We start from the raw sequence: 18,708 nt of genomic DNA, 5'->3' as shown, positions 1-18,708 counted from the left end.
TAAATATTTTAAGAATACAAACTCTAGTTCATACTAAGTGTCTAAATAATATCAGTGATACCGTGTTTGAAAGGTTTCATGTTGATCGGTTTAGTAATTAAGAATTGAAAGCGTAACAAATAAACAAAATCACTTTCAACCTCATCTTTGAAAGAAGATTTTGAGCATATTCTACCATTCAACCACAATTTTATCCGACCATGAAGTATTCCTCACGACGTATTCCTTCACTGCCAAACGCGAAATGAATTACGAACACAAAATAAAGTCATAAAAACTTAATGGTGCTTGAACCCATAATGAAAGTACATCTATAGTTAACTGGTAGCTTTCAAGAGACGAAACAAAAACCTTGTCAGTTTCTGACTATACCAGAAGTGCCTCTTCTATAAAAATACATAATTCGAAATAAAATTCGAAAATGACAATGACAACGTTGTATAAACTAAATATTTCCTAGCTGCCCTTCCCAACTTCGTACCTACAAAATAATAAATATAGCTAGAATTTGCGTAAAATTCTTAGTGAGCGTCTACGTCGTCATGGTAACCATGTCAAATTTAAAGTCAATCGGATCTATAGTTTCGGAGATCTCGTGATAAAAGTCAGTGGAATCGCTTTTAAGCATATATTGATTATGGAATATAATATATGTGTAATCAATGAACTAAATTTACCATCGATTACAATGTAGGTAGAATCCGAAAGAGAATCATAAATTCGGAGCACGGTCGTATTTACATAGAAACGCATTGAAGATAATAATAGCCTTACTTATCTATCAACGTTCAGATCTGTAAGAGGAACCGCTTATCCATACATGAATTTAAAAAAAAAATTGTAATACGTACGCGTATTATAATTTTCACAAACTCCAACGGTTATTTAGTTATTCACTTTTCATTCATTTCACACGTGGTGGGTACTATTGGTATGTAGTGTGGAATACTGATTTTTACTGTCGAATAGAATCTTTGTTTTTACAATTATTGTCAACACTTCTATAGACCAGAATATTTACAGTTAAAAAAAGGACCCGAATAATGAAAAATACATTCATTACAAAAACAAATGTTTACATGAAGGTAGGTACACATAAACAAAAAAAAAGAGAAATAATATTATATTAGGTATTTGTAAATTAAAAATCGCTTATAATTTTTAACAGTTCTTTAACTCTTGTTCCTCTGATTTTGTAACTTCTTATAAAATTGGCTATCAATAAAATTTAATAAAGGTTTTTTTATTTTATAACCTATATCATCTTCAAGAGGTCTCCCTATCACGCCTAGTAAATTTAACTTCAAGTAAGGGTAACTATTTGTCAGGATTTCGAATGAAGATAATATATCAAAGGTATAAAAATAATTTAACACATTGAAATAGTGTTAACTTACCTCCTTATAAATGTAGATAGTGACAAAGAATCAGTATTATATAGTTCTGTGAGAGCTTATTATGTATAAGTATTTTAGAAATGAAAATATAGTTTATATTTTGTATCTAAAATATTATCGATGGCTTTCATTCTGCGATTTTTTTGTTTTGAATATGAAGAACGCTATATTATAAAGCTGAGATGGTCTAGTGGTTAGAACGCGTGAATCTTAACCGATGATCGTGGACTCAAGCCTGGGCAAGCACCACTGAATATTCATTCAATTTGTGTTTATAATTCATCTTGTGCTTAATGGTGAAGGAAAACATCGTGAGGAAACCTGCATGTGTCTAATTTCATTGAAATTCTGCCACATGTGTATATACCAGGTCTACCAATCCACATTGGAGCAGCGTGGTGGAATAAGCTCCAAACCTTCTCCTCAAAATGGAGAGAATGCCTTAGCCCAGTAGTGGGACATTAACAGGCTGGTACTATATTTTAATAACGAAAAATAAAGAAATAGTATAGAGTTTACAGTTGAAATTTGATACTGATTTTAAACAATGAACACCTAAACGTACCTAAGTTTATAAACTTTTGTATTTCGAAAATGTCACGTCAAATTTAAAGTAATGAACTTCACCTTTAGAAGTCGAAAGAAGATATAAACTTTACGACAGAATCCATGAAAACAGAAAAGGCCAATGAGAAGTGTGAAAATTTATTTAAATTTTATACTGAACATACGCTTTTGTATATTAAAAATATATGTATTACAACTATGACGATAAAACTTAATCATACTTAGAATAAGCAACTTATTTTATTTAACATCTTATTCTACGTAACAGAATTAAAATTACAAAAGGGAACTAAGTAAAAAAGGAATGCTTATCCCATGAAGAGATTTCTTCCAGCACGTCCTAGAGGGAAAAAAACAAGCAATCATAGGGACTGCCTATATATTTGCCTGATAGAAGTGAAAGTATTTATATTTATTGCTCAACTATTTACGTATTACGAAATATTTTGTTTAATATAAATATACATTTACAAAAATATTTATACCATTACATATATACGATAATTACTCAAAAAAGTAAATTATGATTTTTTTTGAGAAAAAAATGAGTTTTTAATTTGTAACCTGAATATTATCTTATAACTCTAAACTTTTTATTTACCTACTACAAAAAAATCAATAAAATCTATCAATACATTGAATGAAATCGATAACATATAGACTGGTTGAATGATATTGAACAATTATTACTATTAAATCGTAAACGAATGTTCTTATAATTTCTGCAATCTTAATTTCATTTTCAGGTTTCAATTGGTGAAGACAAATTGGCCGCTGGTCCGTTAGTCGCCAAAGTATATGATGCAAGTCTCATAAAAGTCACAGATATTGGCAACGCTCTGGTCGGACAACAGTGTCAGTTTAGAGGTAAATTAAATTATTTATTCAAATAAATTGTCACTGACTTAATTCGACAAGGCATATCGCTACTGTCAGTGCAAAAGGTCATATGTGAAAATAAAATTTCAATTTATAAAATCAAAATGTCTTATATGTACTGTGTGCTACACACATTAATAATAATAAATACTTACTGACTTTTTATTTTATAATAAACTGGTTTTAAATGTTACTCTATTCGTTAAATACCATACAATTTAAAGAAATATTTCCACGTATGAAACTCTCTTATTTTAATTTAACAAATTCTATATACGACCTTTTAGAGTTACGAAGCGATATGTCTCCTGTCGATTTAAAATGGTTAATCCCAATTTTTCTCCGCTTGTGACTCCTGAATCCGCATTGCGTATAGATGGCTTATAAAATGGTAACGAAGTTCAATGTGTATCTAAAACGAGGTAAAAACAATTTTAAGAAACCCTGATATTCGCCTTTGTGATTTGCTTTCATTGATACGAAACAAGTGTTTTAAAACATAAAAAAACGAAACACAAAGACTGATAAAAATAGAAATTTTAAACTAAAGCCTACATTTTGTTTTCGATATTCCTGATACACAGTTATTATTCACATTTCCGGCTAAACCGTTTTTGCATTTTCAACAAATTGGTGCAGGTTTAAAATAAACATGCTATTGTATTAAAAGTTATGTGGTATTTTTATATTCTAAAGGTTTTTTTTTTGTTTTAACAACAATAGTAGTACATACTTTTTGTGTATTTGTATACATATATGTATACCAAAAGTTTATAATTGTTTTTATACAGCAGCTGAAATAAAGTAGGGGTATATGCCTTTATTAACACAGATAAAACATAAATATAAATATACGGCATTATACAATTTACAATGAAAATGCATTCACGTTTCGGAAATTGCACAAAAATGTTTCATTAACTCACTAAAAGCAGTCGCATGCACATTAGCAAAATATTAAGTTAAAAAACAGGTCAAGTGCGAAATGAAATCACATTTCTGTATAAAAAACATTTAATTTCATAAATCGATTTTACTAATTCACTTATGGACAATCACTAGTTTGTTTTTTAACATAAAATGCTTTAAAAACACTTTTTCAAAAAATTAATTAAGGTTCAATAGGTGCAATATTTATTTTTATTTATTTATCTTACTTTAAAACCCTGATATTCGATTTTATGCAAATATTTTTGCTCATATTTAATATTTGTATATAAAAAAAGAAACCTTTCTTTTGCGATACTTTATTTATATTTAAATCTTAAACTATATGATATCTATAAACTTGTATCGCGCTTAATCTTTTTGATATCCCAGTACACTTGAAAATATATAGCCTATTCCAATTACAAGAGGAGTAGACCCAAATAAACAGCTTTGAAACCGAATTGACGCGATATAATTGGTCGAGATCTTGAATAATCTAAAATATTCACTATGCATTCGCGAAAAAATGGCGTTTTCAATGTCCGCGAAGTTGTAATAGGAACTTCGAAAGTTAAATTAATGTGGTTATAACTAGTTAAGTGGACTAGTGTTGTATTATAAATAAAGGTAAATGAATCAAGAAAAAAGGAAACAGTTTCTAGTGTATAATATAGCAAAACAATTAGCAAATCACATACAATTTGTAAATCTAAGGTTTGTTTACCTTTACTCCTTCTCCGATTGGAATAGGGTATAGACACTTTAGATGATAATAATAATAAACAAACGATAGACCGACGCACGAAAATTGCATCTGTTTATAAATTTGACATAATTTGCATTTTCATTCACAGTGGACGCCAGTGCTGCGGGTGAAGGGCAATTAGAAATTTCAATCAATGAGGGTGAAGTCCCCAATCATGTACAAGTAAGTACTATGTAAACCTAAACAAACTTAAACTTAGTAAACCCTGGAAGCTGCTGCTATTGACAGTGCTTAGACTTGACTTATTAATAAGCTATTGACTCAAGGGCTAAATTAAATATCAGGGAATTTAGTTATATTAATAGTGTATTGTTTGAATATATATTCATATATTATGTAAAGAGCGCTTTTTCCAGTTTTTATAGGTCAATAGGTGAAACTAAAGTTATTTGTGTAGTATTATAAATTTAATGGGGATTAAAAATAAAAAATATACACAGCCAACTTTTAAAACATATTTTATACGATGTAGCAATAAAAAAACAACAATCATTACGACATGTATTTCTAAAAATATTATAAAGTCTTTCTTTTGTAAATATATAAGAGAAACAAACAAAAGAAAGAGGTATTGTGATTTTTAATATGAAATCTATTAATTATTTTAGGTAGTAGGAGGTGGACGCTGTCTAGTATTTTGGAGGCCAGAAACAACAACACCTCACCGAGTTGATATTAAATTCAATGGAGAACCTGTCCCATCGTCGCCCTTTGTCTTTCACGTAGCACCCGCGCAGAGAGTAATAATCGACACTTCACAAGTTGGTAAGTAAATCTAAACAACAACAATATTAACAACATAATTATAAATACTACAAGTTTTCACCTGCAGCTTCGCTCGTTTGGGGATCGTTTATATATAAATATATATATATATATATATATATATATATATATATATATATATATATATATATATATATATATATATATAAATAAATAGTACTGACACAGTAGCTATTGTTATTTATAGTAATACATTATTTTCGACACAATATTCGTTACTTAAAGATTAGAATCAGTTTATATTTAATTATAATATTTTATTTTTTTCTTTTACGTAGTAAACAATTTTATTTACGAAGCACAAATTATCCGAACGCTGTCAAGCGCACAGTAGCAGCTGACAATGACAACGACAAATACTATCTAAATATTGTTTATTTATGGTCAAAAAACATATATAGTTTCTCCTTTCCCAAAAATATATTTATTGCTTCCAGAACTTATTCCCGTCGGAGATTTAGCATCATGTTCTGTGCGAGTAGAGGGATCAGGTGGTGGCGAACTTACTGTGACAGTTCGAGGGCCCCGTGGTGAAGTTCCAGTGCGCCTTACGGGAGAGGCTCTCACCGGACTGGTGGCTAGTTTTACACCTAAACACGTGGGACCTCATACACTCACAGCCAATTATAATAACCAGCCTGTACCAGTAAGGATAATTCTTTGAAATTACTCTATGCTATTAAATTTTTTAATATATGAATGTTGTCATTGTTAATATATAATCCTTGTTGCTAAATTGTTGGTTTTTTTCAATAAATTGATTGTATGGCAATTTTTTACTACCACAAATTCAGTAGTTAGTATAACCAAGACTCAACAAATAAATACATCAGTTAACAATTAAAAACAAACAATGTAACTGTCCAAATTTAACTTTTACATATTTTTCTAGGGCACACCATTTATCTGCAAAGCATACGACAGCAAGCTTGTGAGTGTCAATGGAGGAGCTTCTGCTCGCATAGGTGTACCGGTACAGCTTGCTGTTGATGCAGCTCAGGCTGGCGAAGGAAACCTTGAAATCACAGTAGCTGCGAGAGGTTTAAATATACCAACTCAAGTCCATCCACAAGTAAGTAATATAATTAATCATACAAGATGAGTATCAACTTCTTTACATACTCTGCTATTTATGATCTTTAATTTTAAATATTTATATTTTTAAAAGGATTACATATTTTATATTATTGTTACAGGGAAATGCCAGATTCACAGTATCATTCACACCAACCGAGGCTTGTGAACATGTTGTTAATGTATCATTTAACAAAGTAAGATTTAATACATTACATTTTCTAACTATACATCCTAAGAACTTAGACTTTACGGCTTTTAAAGAGGCCAAATTAATTATAGATTGTACATAGACATACTTATCAGTAATTATCTAGTGATACTATAGATGTGTAAGATTTATTATATTATTAAAATTATAAGCAAATTTAGATTTATAATGATACAAACATTATAATTTATCATTGCATCAAAATAAAACTTTAATATTTATGACTTCTTAAGTATTACACTGCCACTGTTAGATATATTTATTATGTATTTCTTACAATGTCAATACACCGTCAATTGATATTGATAACACTAAAGCTTGTCAATAGCTATCAAATAAAAAAAAAACGAAAATCATTTGACAAACAAAGAAGAAGAAGGTATTGAACTCTTTTGCATTTGCATATTTATATATAGATTCTAATAATTTTCTCAGATGCGTGTTCCTGGCTGTCCTCTCATAATTGATGTATCGGAAGGCGGAGGAAGCAGTGCAAGAGTTACTTTACCAGGACCTGTACCCCTACACCAACCAGCAGCATTAACCCTCCACCATCAATCAGCCACACTTGACCAAATAGAAGTCAATGTGGAAGGTATGTATAAACCGTAATATCACATAGATAGACATGTTTGTTTGAATCATAAAATATTAGTGACACTAACAATTCCAAATATACCACTTTCTAGCCATGTAATAATAGTTTTGCTTAAAAAGAATGCAATTATAATTTGTTATGTAAAATGTTTTATAATTGAATCGAGCTAGTCATTTTTTCATAAACACTTTGGTTCTTTTGCAGGCTGGCATAAATGAGAGAATTTGTATTCATTTTGAAAGATGAAATGAAAATTTTGAATAATCATAGGACAAAAATTTCCCCCTTTTGGACAAACACAATTTTGAAGGAATGACTGAGTGACACAAAATAGTAGAATAGATTATAGAAAAAAAAAGGAAAAAATATAATGCTTCGCAACATTAACCAATTCACCCACTAACTTACGCTTGTAGTTATAATTCTAATAAGTATATCTCATTAATTTAACAAATTTAACCCGTCACTAACTTAAGTTACGTTATATTGCTCACAGTACCAAAAGAAAATTCTATTTTATTATTAGATAAATATGTGTATAATAAGTAAAATACATTCAGCCATATTTTGAAGTATATAACATACATTTTATAAAGCTCATCCGCTTCGCCCTAACTCCTAACATTAAAAAAACCAGAGATGTGAATAAATCGAGATTTAAAAAAGAATCGAGCGTAGTGGAGGGGGTAGTAAGGGCGTAGCGGTGAGCTGAGACATGGTGGGGCGTAGGTCCGAACGGCGCGTCGGTGCCGGCGGCGGTGGCGGCCGCGGGCGCCGGGACCTTCCGCGCAGAGTTCGTTCCGCGAGCCGTGGGCGAGCACCGCCTGAATGTATTAGTCGACTCCGCGCCCATACCTGCTAGTCCGTTTCATTTAAAGGTAAAATTACGTTATATTAAAAAAAAAAAAAACCACAGAAGCATTTGTTGTTCTTTAAATTTCCATGTTTTTAAATATAAAAAGCCAATTTATTATGTTTTCAAATGTATTGAACATTGAATAAAACGATCAATCTTAGTGTAACTTTACTATATGAAACATATCTGACGGGAATCACGTAAATAATTTTTATCACGTGTTCGGAGTTGCACACACTTGTATTTTTTATTATAATCATTTTAATTTTTTAGGTATACGATGTGACGGCTATAAGAGTTAAAGATGTCGCTCACGGCACAGTCGGAAAGCCCGTAACTTTTCTCGGTGAGTAGACGAGAGCTTCTTGGTACTAAATGATTAGCCAACACATTTTCCTCTCGAAACATTGTTCTAAATTTAAATTTCAAACAGTAATTTATCATGTTAGTTGAAACGATGGCGGCGGGGCCCGGTAACCTTGAAGTGACGGTGAACGGTGGTCGCGTACCCACCGCTGCAGCGGCTCAAGGAGCTCACACATATGCCATTAGCTTCACGCCGAGAGATCCTCGTCCACATACCGTGGAACTGCGATTTAACGGGGATCATGTGCCTGGTAAGTTCGATGCGTTTGAAATAATAAAGATATTATTATCAAAAAAAAAAACAAATTATTTCGTATAATAAAAAAGATAATAGAATTGTCAATAAATGTAAAATCAAATAAAAACAAAATCAACATAACTAGGACACTTTTACGGGCGCTTTTGAGTTACCTAACAAGATTAAATAACGGTAAAGCTTCCATCGGTTTCAGATAAACCTAATTACACACTTTTTTCTCTTCCGGTCATCAGTAATTTGATCGGAAGAAGACAAAGTTTTTAAATGTGTGTATAATATTTTTGAATAATTTTCTACGTGTATCATGTTTATAACTTCCATTTATATACAAAAATTGGTTATAAGTCTTAATTATTAATATGATTACTTTTTATTACATTGCGCTTACACTTCTTCAGTGAGTAGGAAAGTAAGTATTTACGTTTGTATGTCGAGTGTACTTTGTGCATTTATTCGGGGGATATCTTTTATAGATGTTCCAAAATGCTTATACAGTTGATAATTTTAGGCAGCCCCTTCGTATGTCACGTGTCGGCACCAGCGCGGGTAATTGGTGCAGGATCGGGGGAGTCCCCCGACAAAGTATCCGTGGGTGACGCATACACGTTCAGCGTTGATTCGCCAACATCGCCGCACGTTGAAGTATTGGGTCCAGCCCGAAGACCCGTATCTGTTCAGGTATACAAAGACAATTTGACCATTTTTTTTTAATCAAGTTGATTAAGCTATTACTTTTATTGGATGATGAAAGCTTTATGTGATTTATAATCTGTATAAAATTTATTTTTCAGGTTTCGGCTGAAGAGACAGTTGGTGAAAACGAACCGAGTAAAAGATATACAATATCATTTGTGCCAGTTGATGTTGGAGACCATAGCATAGAGGTATTGCTCTATATTTATGAATAAATAAATGTAGTACACCCTCATCATTAGCCTCAAAATAAAAATACAATCATTTTTTAAAATAATAAGTATTATATGTCTTTTTTTCAATTTGCTCGTCCGGCTGCTTATATAAAAAAAAAACATTGCGCATCTTTTAGTGGAACAGCAAACGACGGTTACTGTATTTGTAAATTATTTTTTTTAGGTTCGTGCCGGTGCGATGGGTGGTCACGTTGAAGGAAGTCCGTTCTTAGTTAAAGCTTACAGCGCGTCTCGTGTCTCCGTGACTGATATATCTCCCGGGGTCGTCGGAAGACCCGTTTCCTTCACCATCAATGCTTCCCATGCAGGTAAATGGTATTTCTTTTTACTATTCTTTAGGAGCCGTTTCTTTACCTAATGAAACATACAATCATACAAATCGACGGTGAAAATATATGTATTATAGTTACTAAAGATTCGGTTATAAAGTGTCGGTATGGTACGACCATGGAGCGTCACTAAGGATTTCTGCAAGATCCGTATGCAGGACAAAGCGCTTTAAATGCTGCGTCCTGCTTCCTCATTTTCCTTGGACCCATTTATGTTTAATATTCATAATCATAAGCATATTATTTTTTAAATAAATAAATAATAAATAATGTTATCTTAATTTTATTTTGTATTAATTAGTATATTTTTAGTAATTTTTTGTAACGTAAACTTTGCATGAATTTAATGAATTATTTAATTTTAATTTGTACCTATATCAATTCAAACTATTTGTGTTTTTAATTTTATTAAGTGCATGTTTATTTTTTTATGGTCTTTAATTTGTACCAATTTGGGCTTATTTTTTTTTTTTTTAATCTTTCTACTCATGTTGCTATAATTATGTGTTAATGTATTTTTAAAACAAATATTGTAATTGTTGTGGCTACTTTAAAAAGCTTCACATGTTAGCTATTTTCACTAAATTGTTTTACATTTGTCATTAAAACATGTAGTAGCTACTAGTGGTCCTTAAAATAAATAAATAAATAAATAAAAGATTTCCTTTAAATAGTATCACTATAATCAGTAAAAAAAAATCTTGCCGCGTCTGTCTGTCTGTCTGGATGTAATAAACTCAAAAACTACCGAACAGATTTTCATACGGTCTTTACCGTTGGAGTAATTAACGAGGAAAGTTTAGATGTATAAGTCATTAATGTTTTTCTGTAAATTGGCTGAAATATAACGGTGATCATTGAAGAGTTATATGTAATAATATTTAAATATTTATTTTATTTAGACATTTATTCTATTCCTGCGAAGACGGGTAGATATTTAATAGATATTTATAATAGTTTTTTTTTTATAGAATAGGAAGGCGGACCTGATGGTAAGTGGTCACCAACGCCCATAGTCATTGGCATTGTAAGAAATGTTAACCATCGCTTACATCACCAATGCGCCACCAACCTTGGGGACTAAGATGTTATGTCCCTTGTGCCTGTGATTATACTGGCTCACTCACCCTTCAAACCGGAACACAACAATGCCAAATACTGCTGTTTTGCGGTAGAATATCTGATGAGAGGGTGGTACCTACCCAGACGAGCTTGCACAAAGCCCTACCACAAGTAAAAGTTTATCGTTAGTGTAGATAAATACTTAATATGCATAATTTCAGGCGCCGGCAACTTGGAAATCATAGTAGCTGTGAACGGCAGGAATGTACCGAACTATGTCCAAAGTGAAGGAAACGCTAGATTCAAGGTATGATTCAATGCCGTTTTAATTATTTCAAACTAATATGAGTACATAACATTCTTATTAACAATTTGGGATACGGCGTTCACTATAAATGCTGTTTTTGGGTTGATTAATTAATCAATCATATTATATAATATTCGAAATTATATTCATATAATATAATATTTAATTACACATCAGAAATGTTACAACACGTGTCAAAATGTCGTTCCAGGTGAACTTCAAGCCCACGGAGGCGGCGCCGCACACGCTGTCGGTGCGCTTCAACGGTCACGCGGTGCCGGGCTCGCCGTTCTCGTGCGCGGTGTCGGCGCCCGCCGCCGCGCCCGACGCGCGCGCCGCCGGGCCCGGCCTCGCGTCCGCGCCGCGCGGGGAGCCCGCCGACATACACCTCACCGGCTTCCACAGTGAGTCCCTTGCCTACTTCTAGTACTTTACTGCGACGTTATGACGTAAGAACTGCAATCCATTAAAAAAAAAACACAAAACCTGCTATGGCTTAACAAGTAAAATTAAAAAAGATTTTCTTTTTTTTTCTAATCGAAATTATCCTTACAAAAAACGACTTCTTTGTCATTCAGTATTCATATTGGAATTTTATGTAATGTCACCGTTTCGACAATAGCATTATCTTATGACTTTTTAAAACAATTAACTATAATAACTCGCCTCGTACACACCTATTACTACTTTTAATTTAACTTCATCTGTTATTATGATTCTATTTTTGTCACTATTTGCCACTTTCGGTGCTAGTAACAATCTCAATTATTATTAAATATTGTAATTTATTAAAATTTGCCGCCATTTTTTTTTACACTAGCTTATTATAATCTGTTACCATCATTATCTCTTGATATTATTTACTAATAATTTATATTCATTGTTTAAGTAACAAATAGAAATGCTTACAAATATACTATATTTATGTCTGTAGTATGTTAGTTCATTATCATTAAGTATGATAGGACTTGTTTAATAGTTACAGTAAGTGCTTAGACGAATGTCTTAATGGTTTGTTACACAATTGCAAAACCATGTTCAAACTGGCCACTATAAATGGATTTAAATTAATTTTAAATAAATGTACGTATTTTACACATTTAATTATTATTTCATTCATTATCATAATGTTATGGGTTTGACTGCCTCGTTGGTCTAGTGGCTTGATATACGGCCGCAGACCCGAAGGTCAAAATTCTCAATAGTAGCCCGAAGTCCGGAAGTTAGAAGTGTGCCCCGTGCTTCGGAAAGCACGTAAAGCCGTTGCCGTTGCACGTAACGCCTGAACTCATTCCGTTAGTGTCAGATTGCCGTCCCATCGGACTATGAGAGCTAAGGAAGAGAGAGTGCACCTGTGTTTGCGCACACACTTGTCCACTATAATATCTCCTGCGCAATTGGCTAATCTATCTTGAGATTGGCCACCGTGGCCGAAATCGGTCTGGAGGACATTATTTGTGTATAATAACTTAAGTTAATTTAAAAAAAAATCATTTGCATAACAGTTTGGAATAAACACTCTTACAATACCGGCTTTTTTTTAATTAGGCGCAGTACTTACAATGTGCATAGTGCGTGAAAAATACTTCTGTGGGGCTATTATTTGATAACAAAGTTCAAATTTACCGCAGAATATAAATAATTTAAGAATTCCAAATCGTTTCATAAGTGAATTAAATAAATTAATTTATAAACTTTAAAAAAATATAACCGAATTGAGAAAGTTCTTCTTTTCGGTCGGTTAATAAATGTAAATAAATATAGAATGACTCGCAAAATATGTATGATTCATAATAATTTCATTATATATTTTCAGCTGGAGAACCGACAATATACGTGACCGGTCCAGGCGGTAGTAGCGTCCGTTCCCGAGTGACTCCGTCGGGAGATGGCCGTTACACTGGTACTTACACGCCAGAAGTGGTGGGGAGGCATAGCGTGCAAGTTCAATGCGCTGGAAGACCTGTTCCCGGCTCGCCCTTCACTTGCAACGTGTATGATGTACGAAGAGTCAGGGTTACGGGGCTTGGACCTGGAGGTAGGTTTTAAGGATTTTACAAAGAGACGAATGAAAGGATCGAGTCGAATATAAACATTGATAATATATATGTATATATATTGTTCTCTTTAAACATAAAGATATTTGTAAAATAAGCAATTAAGATGAAATACATTAAATATAAAAATATATATGGAATTATTTTCTATATAAAGCTAGTAAATAAAAATAACTTCGACTACGTTATCAAAAACTTAAACATATAACACTTTCCCTACAGATCTAGAAGGGACTTTAGAAGGATTTAATTTGGACGAAAATGCTGATGAGGAACGCGGCGTTGAAGTTGGCAAGCCTGTCACATTCAGCGTTGACGCCGCTGGCGCTGGGGAGGGCACCCTCGAGTTGGTTGTATCTACGCCGTCAACGACAGTCAAAGCTGAAGTAAGTATGAACTCCTTGATGAGCAACACGCTATAATAATAACTATATCATAAATGATAGTGTTGATCTACTCATTCTTAATGGAGACTGGTGGTAGGGCTTTGTGCAAGCTCGTCTGGGTAGGTACCACCCACTCATCAGATATTCTACCGCAAAACAGCAATACTTGATATTGTTGTGTTCCGGTTTGAAGGGTGAGTGAGCCAGTGTAATTACAGGCACAAGGGACATAAAATCTTAGTTCCCAAGGTTGGTGGCGCATTGGCTATAAGCGATGGTTGACATTTCTTACAATGCCAATGTCTAAGGGCGTTTGGTGACCACTTACAACTCTCGTCTATCGAAGTAATCGTTACTTCCACTCTTGTATATAGAATAATGTTTCGTTCGTGTTAAATTATTTTCAAATTAAGATTTTAAATTTATTAATAGGCAATTTTAAAAATGTGTGCGAGTGAAATTTGTTAAAACACCATGATTGAATTTCTGATTCGTTTGCTCCAGAAGTCTTTAGTTGTTTACTGATATTTAATTTAGTGTTATTATGTCTTAGGTAGTAGCAGTTGCCCGAGGTCTGTACGACGTGACGTTCGTCCCGGTGTCCCGCGAAGCGCACCGTGTATCCGTCACGTTCAACGAGCAGCCCGTCCCCGGCAGCCCCTTTGTGTGTCGGGTCAGCGAACCGCACACATATGTTCAAATAGGTAACATTTTAACATTCTTACTAATATTATAAATGCGAACGTGAGTTTGTTCCTTTACTTATTTGTTATGCTCTCACGTCTTAACTACTCAATCATCATTAAATTTTACCTACACGTTGTCAGGGTTACAGAAAAAGGACACAGTGTACCTAATACCTTCGCCCACCTCCCATTATGCTGACAAAACCGCAAGCGAAAACTTTATTGGATTTAATCTGTGTTCAAGCTAAACATTTGCCAAATACTTAACTTCGTATACATATGTACGTACATATACGTGTGTAATATATGTGATTTTTATTTTCAAAGGTGGAATGGCATCAATAGAAATCGATGAGACTCTGTCTGATGTCGAAGTTATATCTCCCGCCGGGTCACGGATATTCGAAGCGAATCTAGAAGACACGGGCCTCCTAACATTTCCCGCTAACCGTGTAGGCAGATATCTAGTGAGAAGCTCTAGAGGGCCCATTGCAGAGGTGGAGGCGTTGGACGCGTCTGCAGTGAAAGTGCTGTCTATAGGCGATGCGGTGGCACATCGACCTGCGATATTAACCGGTGAGATTAAAAATGATCAATAATAATCTATATTATATACGAACAAATGAAGAGACTTTTTTAAGATTACAAAATCCTAACCGAAAACGCTACTAAACCGACCTGCATAAAACTTATACCAGAAGATGCAACGCGCTTCGCATAAATTTATCGGCGTATGTCTTCAAGATAAATACAAGTGCATAAGTTAAGCGAGTCCCGTGGGTGCGCAGTGAGCACGGCGGGCGCGGGCGCGGGGCGGCTGGCGGCGCGCGTGTGGTGCGGCGGCGCGGGCGTGGCGCACTCGGTGCGGCGGCGCGGCGGCGCGCGCATGGAGCTCGTGTGGCACCCGTCGCGCGCCGCCGCGCACCGCCTGGCGCTGCTGTGGAGCGGCGTGCCCGTCGCGCGCGAGCCGCTGCTCGTCGACGTGCTGCCGGCGCACCACGGACAGGAGGTATTGTTTGCCTTCTAAGTGTTACCTGTTGTTAAAACTATGCAGGTCCGTCTTGGTGGGACACCCACATGCTATTTTATCTATCGACCCAAACACGAAAACTAAGTATTTCCACACTCCGAGTGCAAAGGTGAAGGAGTCAGTGTCATCAGTCATCTTAAATCCTATGGAGAAAATAACCACTTACCGTCGGGTACACAACTCTTGGGCGATGATACCTCAATATGTATATGTGACTTTTTGGAATGTTCAAAAAACGACTAAAAATCTATGCGCTGTAGTATATTTATAATATTTTTGTATTCATGTTCTTTCAGGTAGCAGCGTCAGGCTTAGGCCTTTACCAGGCACAAGTAGGAAAAGTGGCATCATTCAGTATAGACACCCTCGGAAGACCCGCCAGAGAGTTTGATGTTGTCGTGTCTGGACCAGGCGCCCGAGCATTACCGGTCAGATGTTACCAGACCAAATCCGGTCTCCTACAAGCCGAATATTCTATCAATGAAGTTGGACAAAGCTCGATAGGTGAGATCTGAACTACTTACATTATATTACTATATAACTATATCACTTATATTACTATATAACTCAAAAAAAATTCTATATTTAAACTTCTGACGTATTTGTAATTCTTAAAATGTATCTTAATATTTATTTTTAAATATGCAGAAGTACTACACCTTTCCAAACCGGTCACTGGCAGCCCATTCACATGTGAATCCTTCGATCCGAACAAAGTTATATTATCAGGTCTGCCAACTGGGAACATCATCGTTCAAACTCCTATCAATTTCACAGGTAAGAAGGATATATTTTACTAAAAATTTACTAAAAATTATGTAAATATGCAACTATATATTAAAACAATAATTTTACAGTTTTGTTAAAAGTCAATTGACTTACAATTAATTTATGCAAGTAATTGAATAAAGCAAATATGATTTATTTTTTTGTATTGTTTTTATTAGTCGATACAAAGGATGCTGGTGTCGGTGAACTGGAAGTTATCTGTGAAGCGATGGGTGAAAGGCGAGTTCGTTTACCTATTGACATAAGAGAAGATGGGCACACACATAAAGTTCGCTTAAGGCCCACAGTGCCCGCTCACTACCGCATCTATATCACTTATGGAGGTACAAAGTTAATATACATTACGGCTTAAATGATAATACAATTAATATTTATTTTATAAGATTACATATGATTTATTTTGATTTGAATGATTAATTATTTTTATAGTCCTTTCGAGCCGGATATATATCAAATTAAATATAAATAATAATTTTCAGGAGCTCCAGTAGTAGGAAGCCCAGTGTCTCTTGGTGTCCTGAGTGGTAGAGCAAGCAACGCAGCTCGATGCTCTGGCACGGGACTCGCGCATGCGCACGTCGGTAAAGAAGCCGCCTTCACCATTCATTGTGTAGAGGACACGGCGCCCACTGTTCAGGTATATAAATATATATATATTTAATCATAATAATACGAATGTACTCACATGCAGTTTTTTTTATTGGTTATGCCGTGTCAAATATAAGTGTAATTCCTATTAAATTTAATTAATGTAAACAATTACTACTTCGGGTTAGGGCACAAGAATTTACCATTAGTTGTATTTTTTCTAAATATGATCTACTTTCAGGTTGAAAAATTAACAGACAGTAAAGAAGACACAACAGATTCAGGTCTGCTAGAATGCCGAGTGGTGGCTGGTGCACCCAAAGAATGGCTCTGCGCGTACATCCCCCTTGTAGTGGGGTTATATGAAGTTAGAATATTCTCCTCGTCAGGACCATTGCCTGGAAGTCCGTTTTCTGTTAAAGTAAGTACATATTATTATAAATAATGTGTATGGTATAAGTCGAAAATGCATTAAAAAATGTACTCACAGCGGCCAATTTCAAAGACTAGCCATCTATGGGGGATAAATTATAGAGCAGGCATTTGTACACAAACACAATCTATGCACATGTTTTTACAATTCGATGAGACGCAATCTAACGCGACGGGAGAGGACGTAAAACGTTCGCGAGAATGTAAAACAGCTAACACCTTTTTAACTACATACTTACCACCTCAAGTAATTTTCAGTTAGGAACAGTCTTAAGACTGTTAAGCTATACTTATGTTGTCTATAGATTATTTCAACCGAAGAAGGAGTAGACAAAAACAGACATTGATTTCTATATATATATATTTTATAGAATAGGAAGGCGGACGAGCATATGGACCACCTGATGGTAAGTGGTCACCAACGCCCATAGAGATTGACATTGTAAGAAATGTTAACCATCGCTTACATCACCAATGCGCCACCAACCTTGGGATCTAAGATGTAATGTCCCTTGTGCCTGTAATTACACTAGCTGTTTTGCGGTAGAATATCTGATGAGTGGGTGGTACCTACTGACTGGTGGTACAGTGATTGATGAGTGATTTATATATTCTATGCGATTTGCTATATTTGCACTCCAAAAAGTTCTACATTAAAATATCTTTATTTATAATACAGCACTATTTTACTGAACTATTTATATGAACTTTAATTTTAAATATTTTTTCACAGTACATAATGTTTTAATATTTTTAAACAGGTAATAGATACATCAGCTATTGTGGCGGTGGGCGGATGGGGCACTGACAACTCGGGTCGTGTGAGAGCGCCTTCGAAATTAGTATTGGACACCAGTAATGCGGGTCCAGGGACGCTCGAGTGTCTACTGGCTGGAAGACATCAACGTAAGCTTATTATTAATATTTATAACTTTTACTCCCAGCATCGCTAACGTGCACTTTTCCTCTATAAAAATTTGAATTCTAATTTTTAAGCAATATGTCACATTGATCCATTGCTACATTGTTTCGTGGAAAGGACAAACACATTTTTGCGTGTATAATAAAAGTGAATTAATTCATAATGGAAAATGGCTATGCTCGTGTTTGTGTATACAATAAAAAAGTGGACTTTTAAATATTTAATTATAACATTTCCTAACCACAGGCGTAGAGACAGTGTCGGGACGAGCGGTGGTCACGCTTACGGTAGTGGAGGGAGTAAGCGGAGAGCAAGAGCTAGAGATGACTTACAACGGAGCGTTGGTAGCCGGAGCGCCTCGGAGGGCCCTCGTGGCGTCCGGCAACACCGCCGACCGGGTCACGCTGGCCGGTCGCGGACTGGCTCACGCCGCGCCGCATACACCCGCCGTCTTTACTATCGGTTTGTCCTAGACTAGATAGTTTAATTATCGCTATTATAT

General features: G+C 34.7%; 1 protein-coding gene across 3 annotated transcripts in view; it reads left to right on the top strand.

Moving 5' to 3' along the window:
• The window catches only part of LOC126778456 (filamin-A), a 96,747-nt gene that overhangs the window by 72,818 nt on the left and 5,221 nt on the right, over positions 1-18,708 (top strand). For 2 of the 3 annotated variants that reach the window (XM_050502031.1, XM_050502022.1), the window contains 27 exons: positions 2,711-2,831; positions 4,628-4,701; positions 5,148-5,304; positions 5,763-5,971; positions 6,218-6,397; positions 6,522-6,596; positions 7,046-7,205; positions 7,938-8,086; positions 8,338-8,410; positions 8,514-8,681; positions 9,198-9,367; positions 9,481-9,573; positions 9,782-9,926; positions 11,231-11,316; positions 11,528-11,720; positions 13,133-13,354; positions 13,596-13,759; positions 14,313-14,463; positions 14,773-15,021; positions 15,234-15,454; positions 15,772-15,979; positions 16,124-16,252; positions 16,423-16,587; positions 16,744-16,901; positions 17,094-17,273; positions 18,046-18,190; positions 18,453-18,668. In XM_050502031.1, the coding sequence (XP_050357988.1) occupies positions 2,711-2,831; positions 4,628-4,701; positions 5,148-5,304; positions 5,763-5,971; positions 6,218-6,397; positions 6,522-6,596; positions 7,046-7,205; positions 7,938-8,086; positions 8,338-8,410; positions 8,514-8,681; positions 9,198-9,367; positions 9,481-9,573; positions 9,782-9,926; positions 11,231-11,316; positions 11,528-11,720; positions 13,133-13,354; positions 13,596-13,759; positions 14,313-14,463; positions 14,773-15,021; positions 15,234-15,454; positions 15,772-15,979; positions 16,124-16,252; positions 16,423-16,587; positions 16,744-16,901; positions 17,094-17,273; positions 18,046-18,190; positions 18,453-18,668 (4,261 nt within the window). Of the gene's footprint in view, positions 1-2,710; positions 2,832-4,627; positions 4,702-5,147; positions 5,305-5,762; positions 5,972-6,217; positions 6,398-6,521; positions 6,597-7,045; positions 7,206-7,937; positions 8,087-8,337; positions 8,411-8,513; positions 8,686-9,197; positions 9,368-9,480; positions 9,574-9,781; positions 9,927-11,230; positions 11,317-11,527; positions 11,721-13,132; positions 13,355-13,595; positions 13,760-14,312; positions 14,464-14,772; positions 15,022-15,233; positions 15,455-15,771; positions 15,980-16,123; positions 16,253-16,422; positions 16,588-16,743; positions 16,902-17,093; positions 17,274-18,045; positions 18,191-18,452; positions 18,669-18,708 lie in introns of all 3 variants that reach the window. The other variant, XM_050502039.1, reaches the window with a different exon arrangement.

Source organism: Nymphalis io, chromosome 2, assembly GCF_905147045.1.
Source record: "Nymphalis io chromosome 2, ilAglIoxx1.1, whole genome shotgun sequence".
Taxonomy (NCBI): domain Eukaryota; kingdom Metazoa; phylum Arthropoda; class Insecta; order Lepidoptera; family Nymphalidae; genus Nymphalis; species Nymphalis io.
The sequence above is the reverse complement of the archived record's forward strand: the minus strand, read 5'-3'. Positions and strand labels throughout refer to the sequence as shown.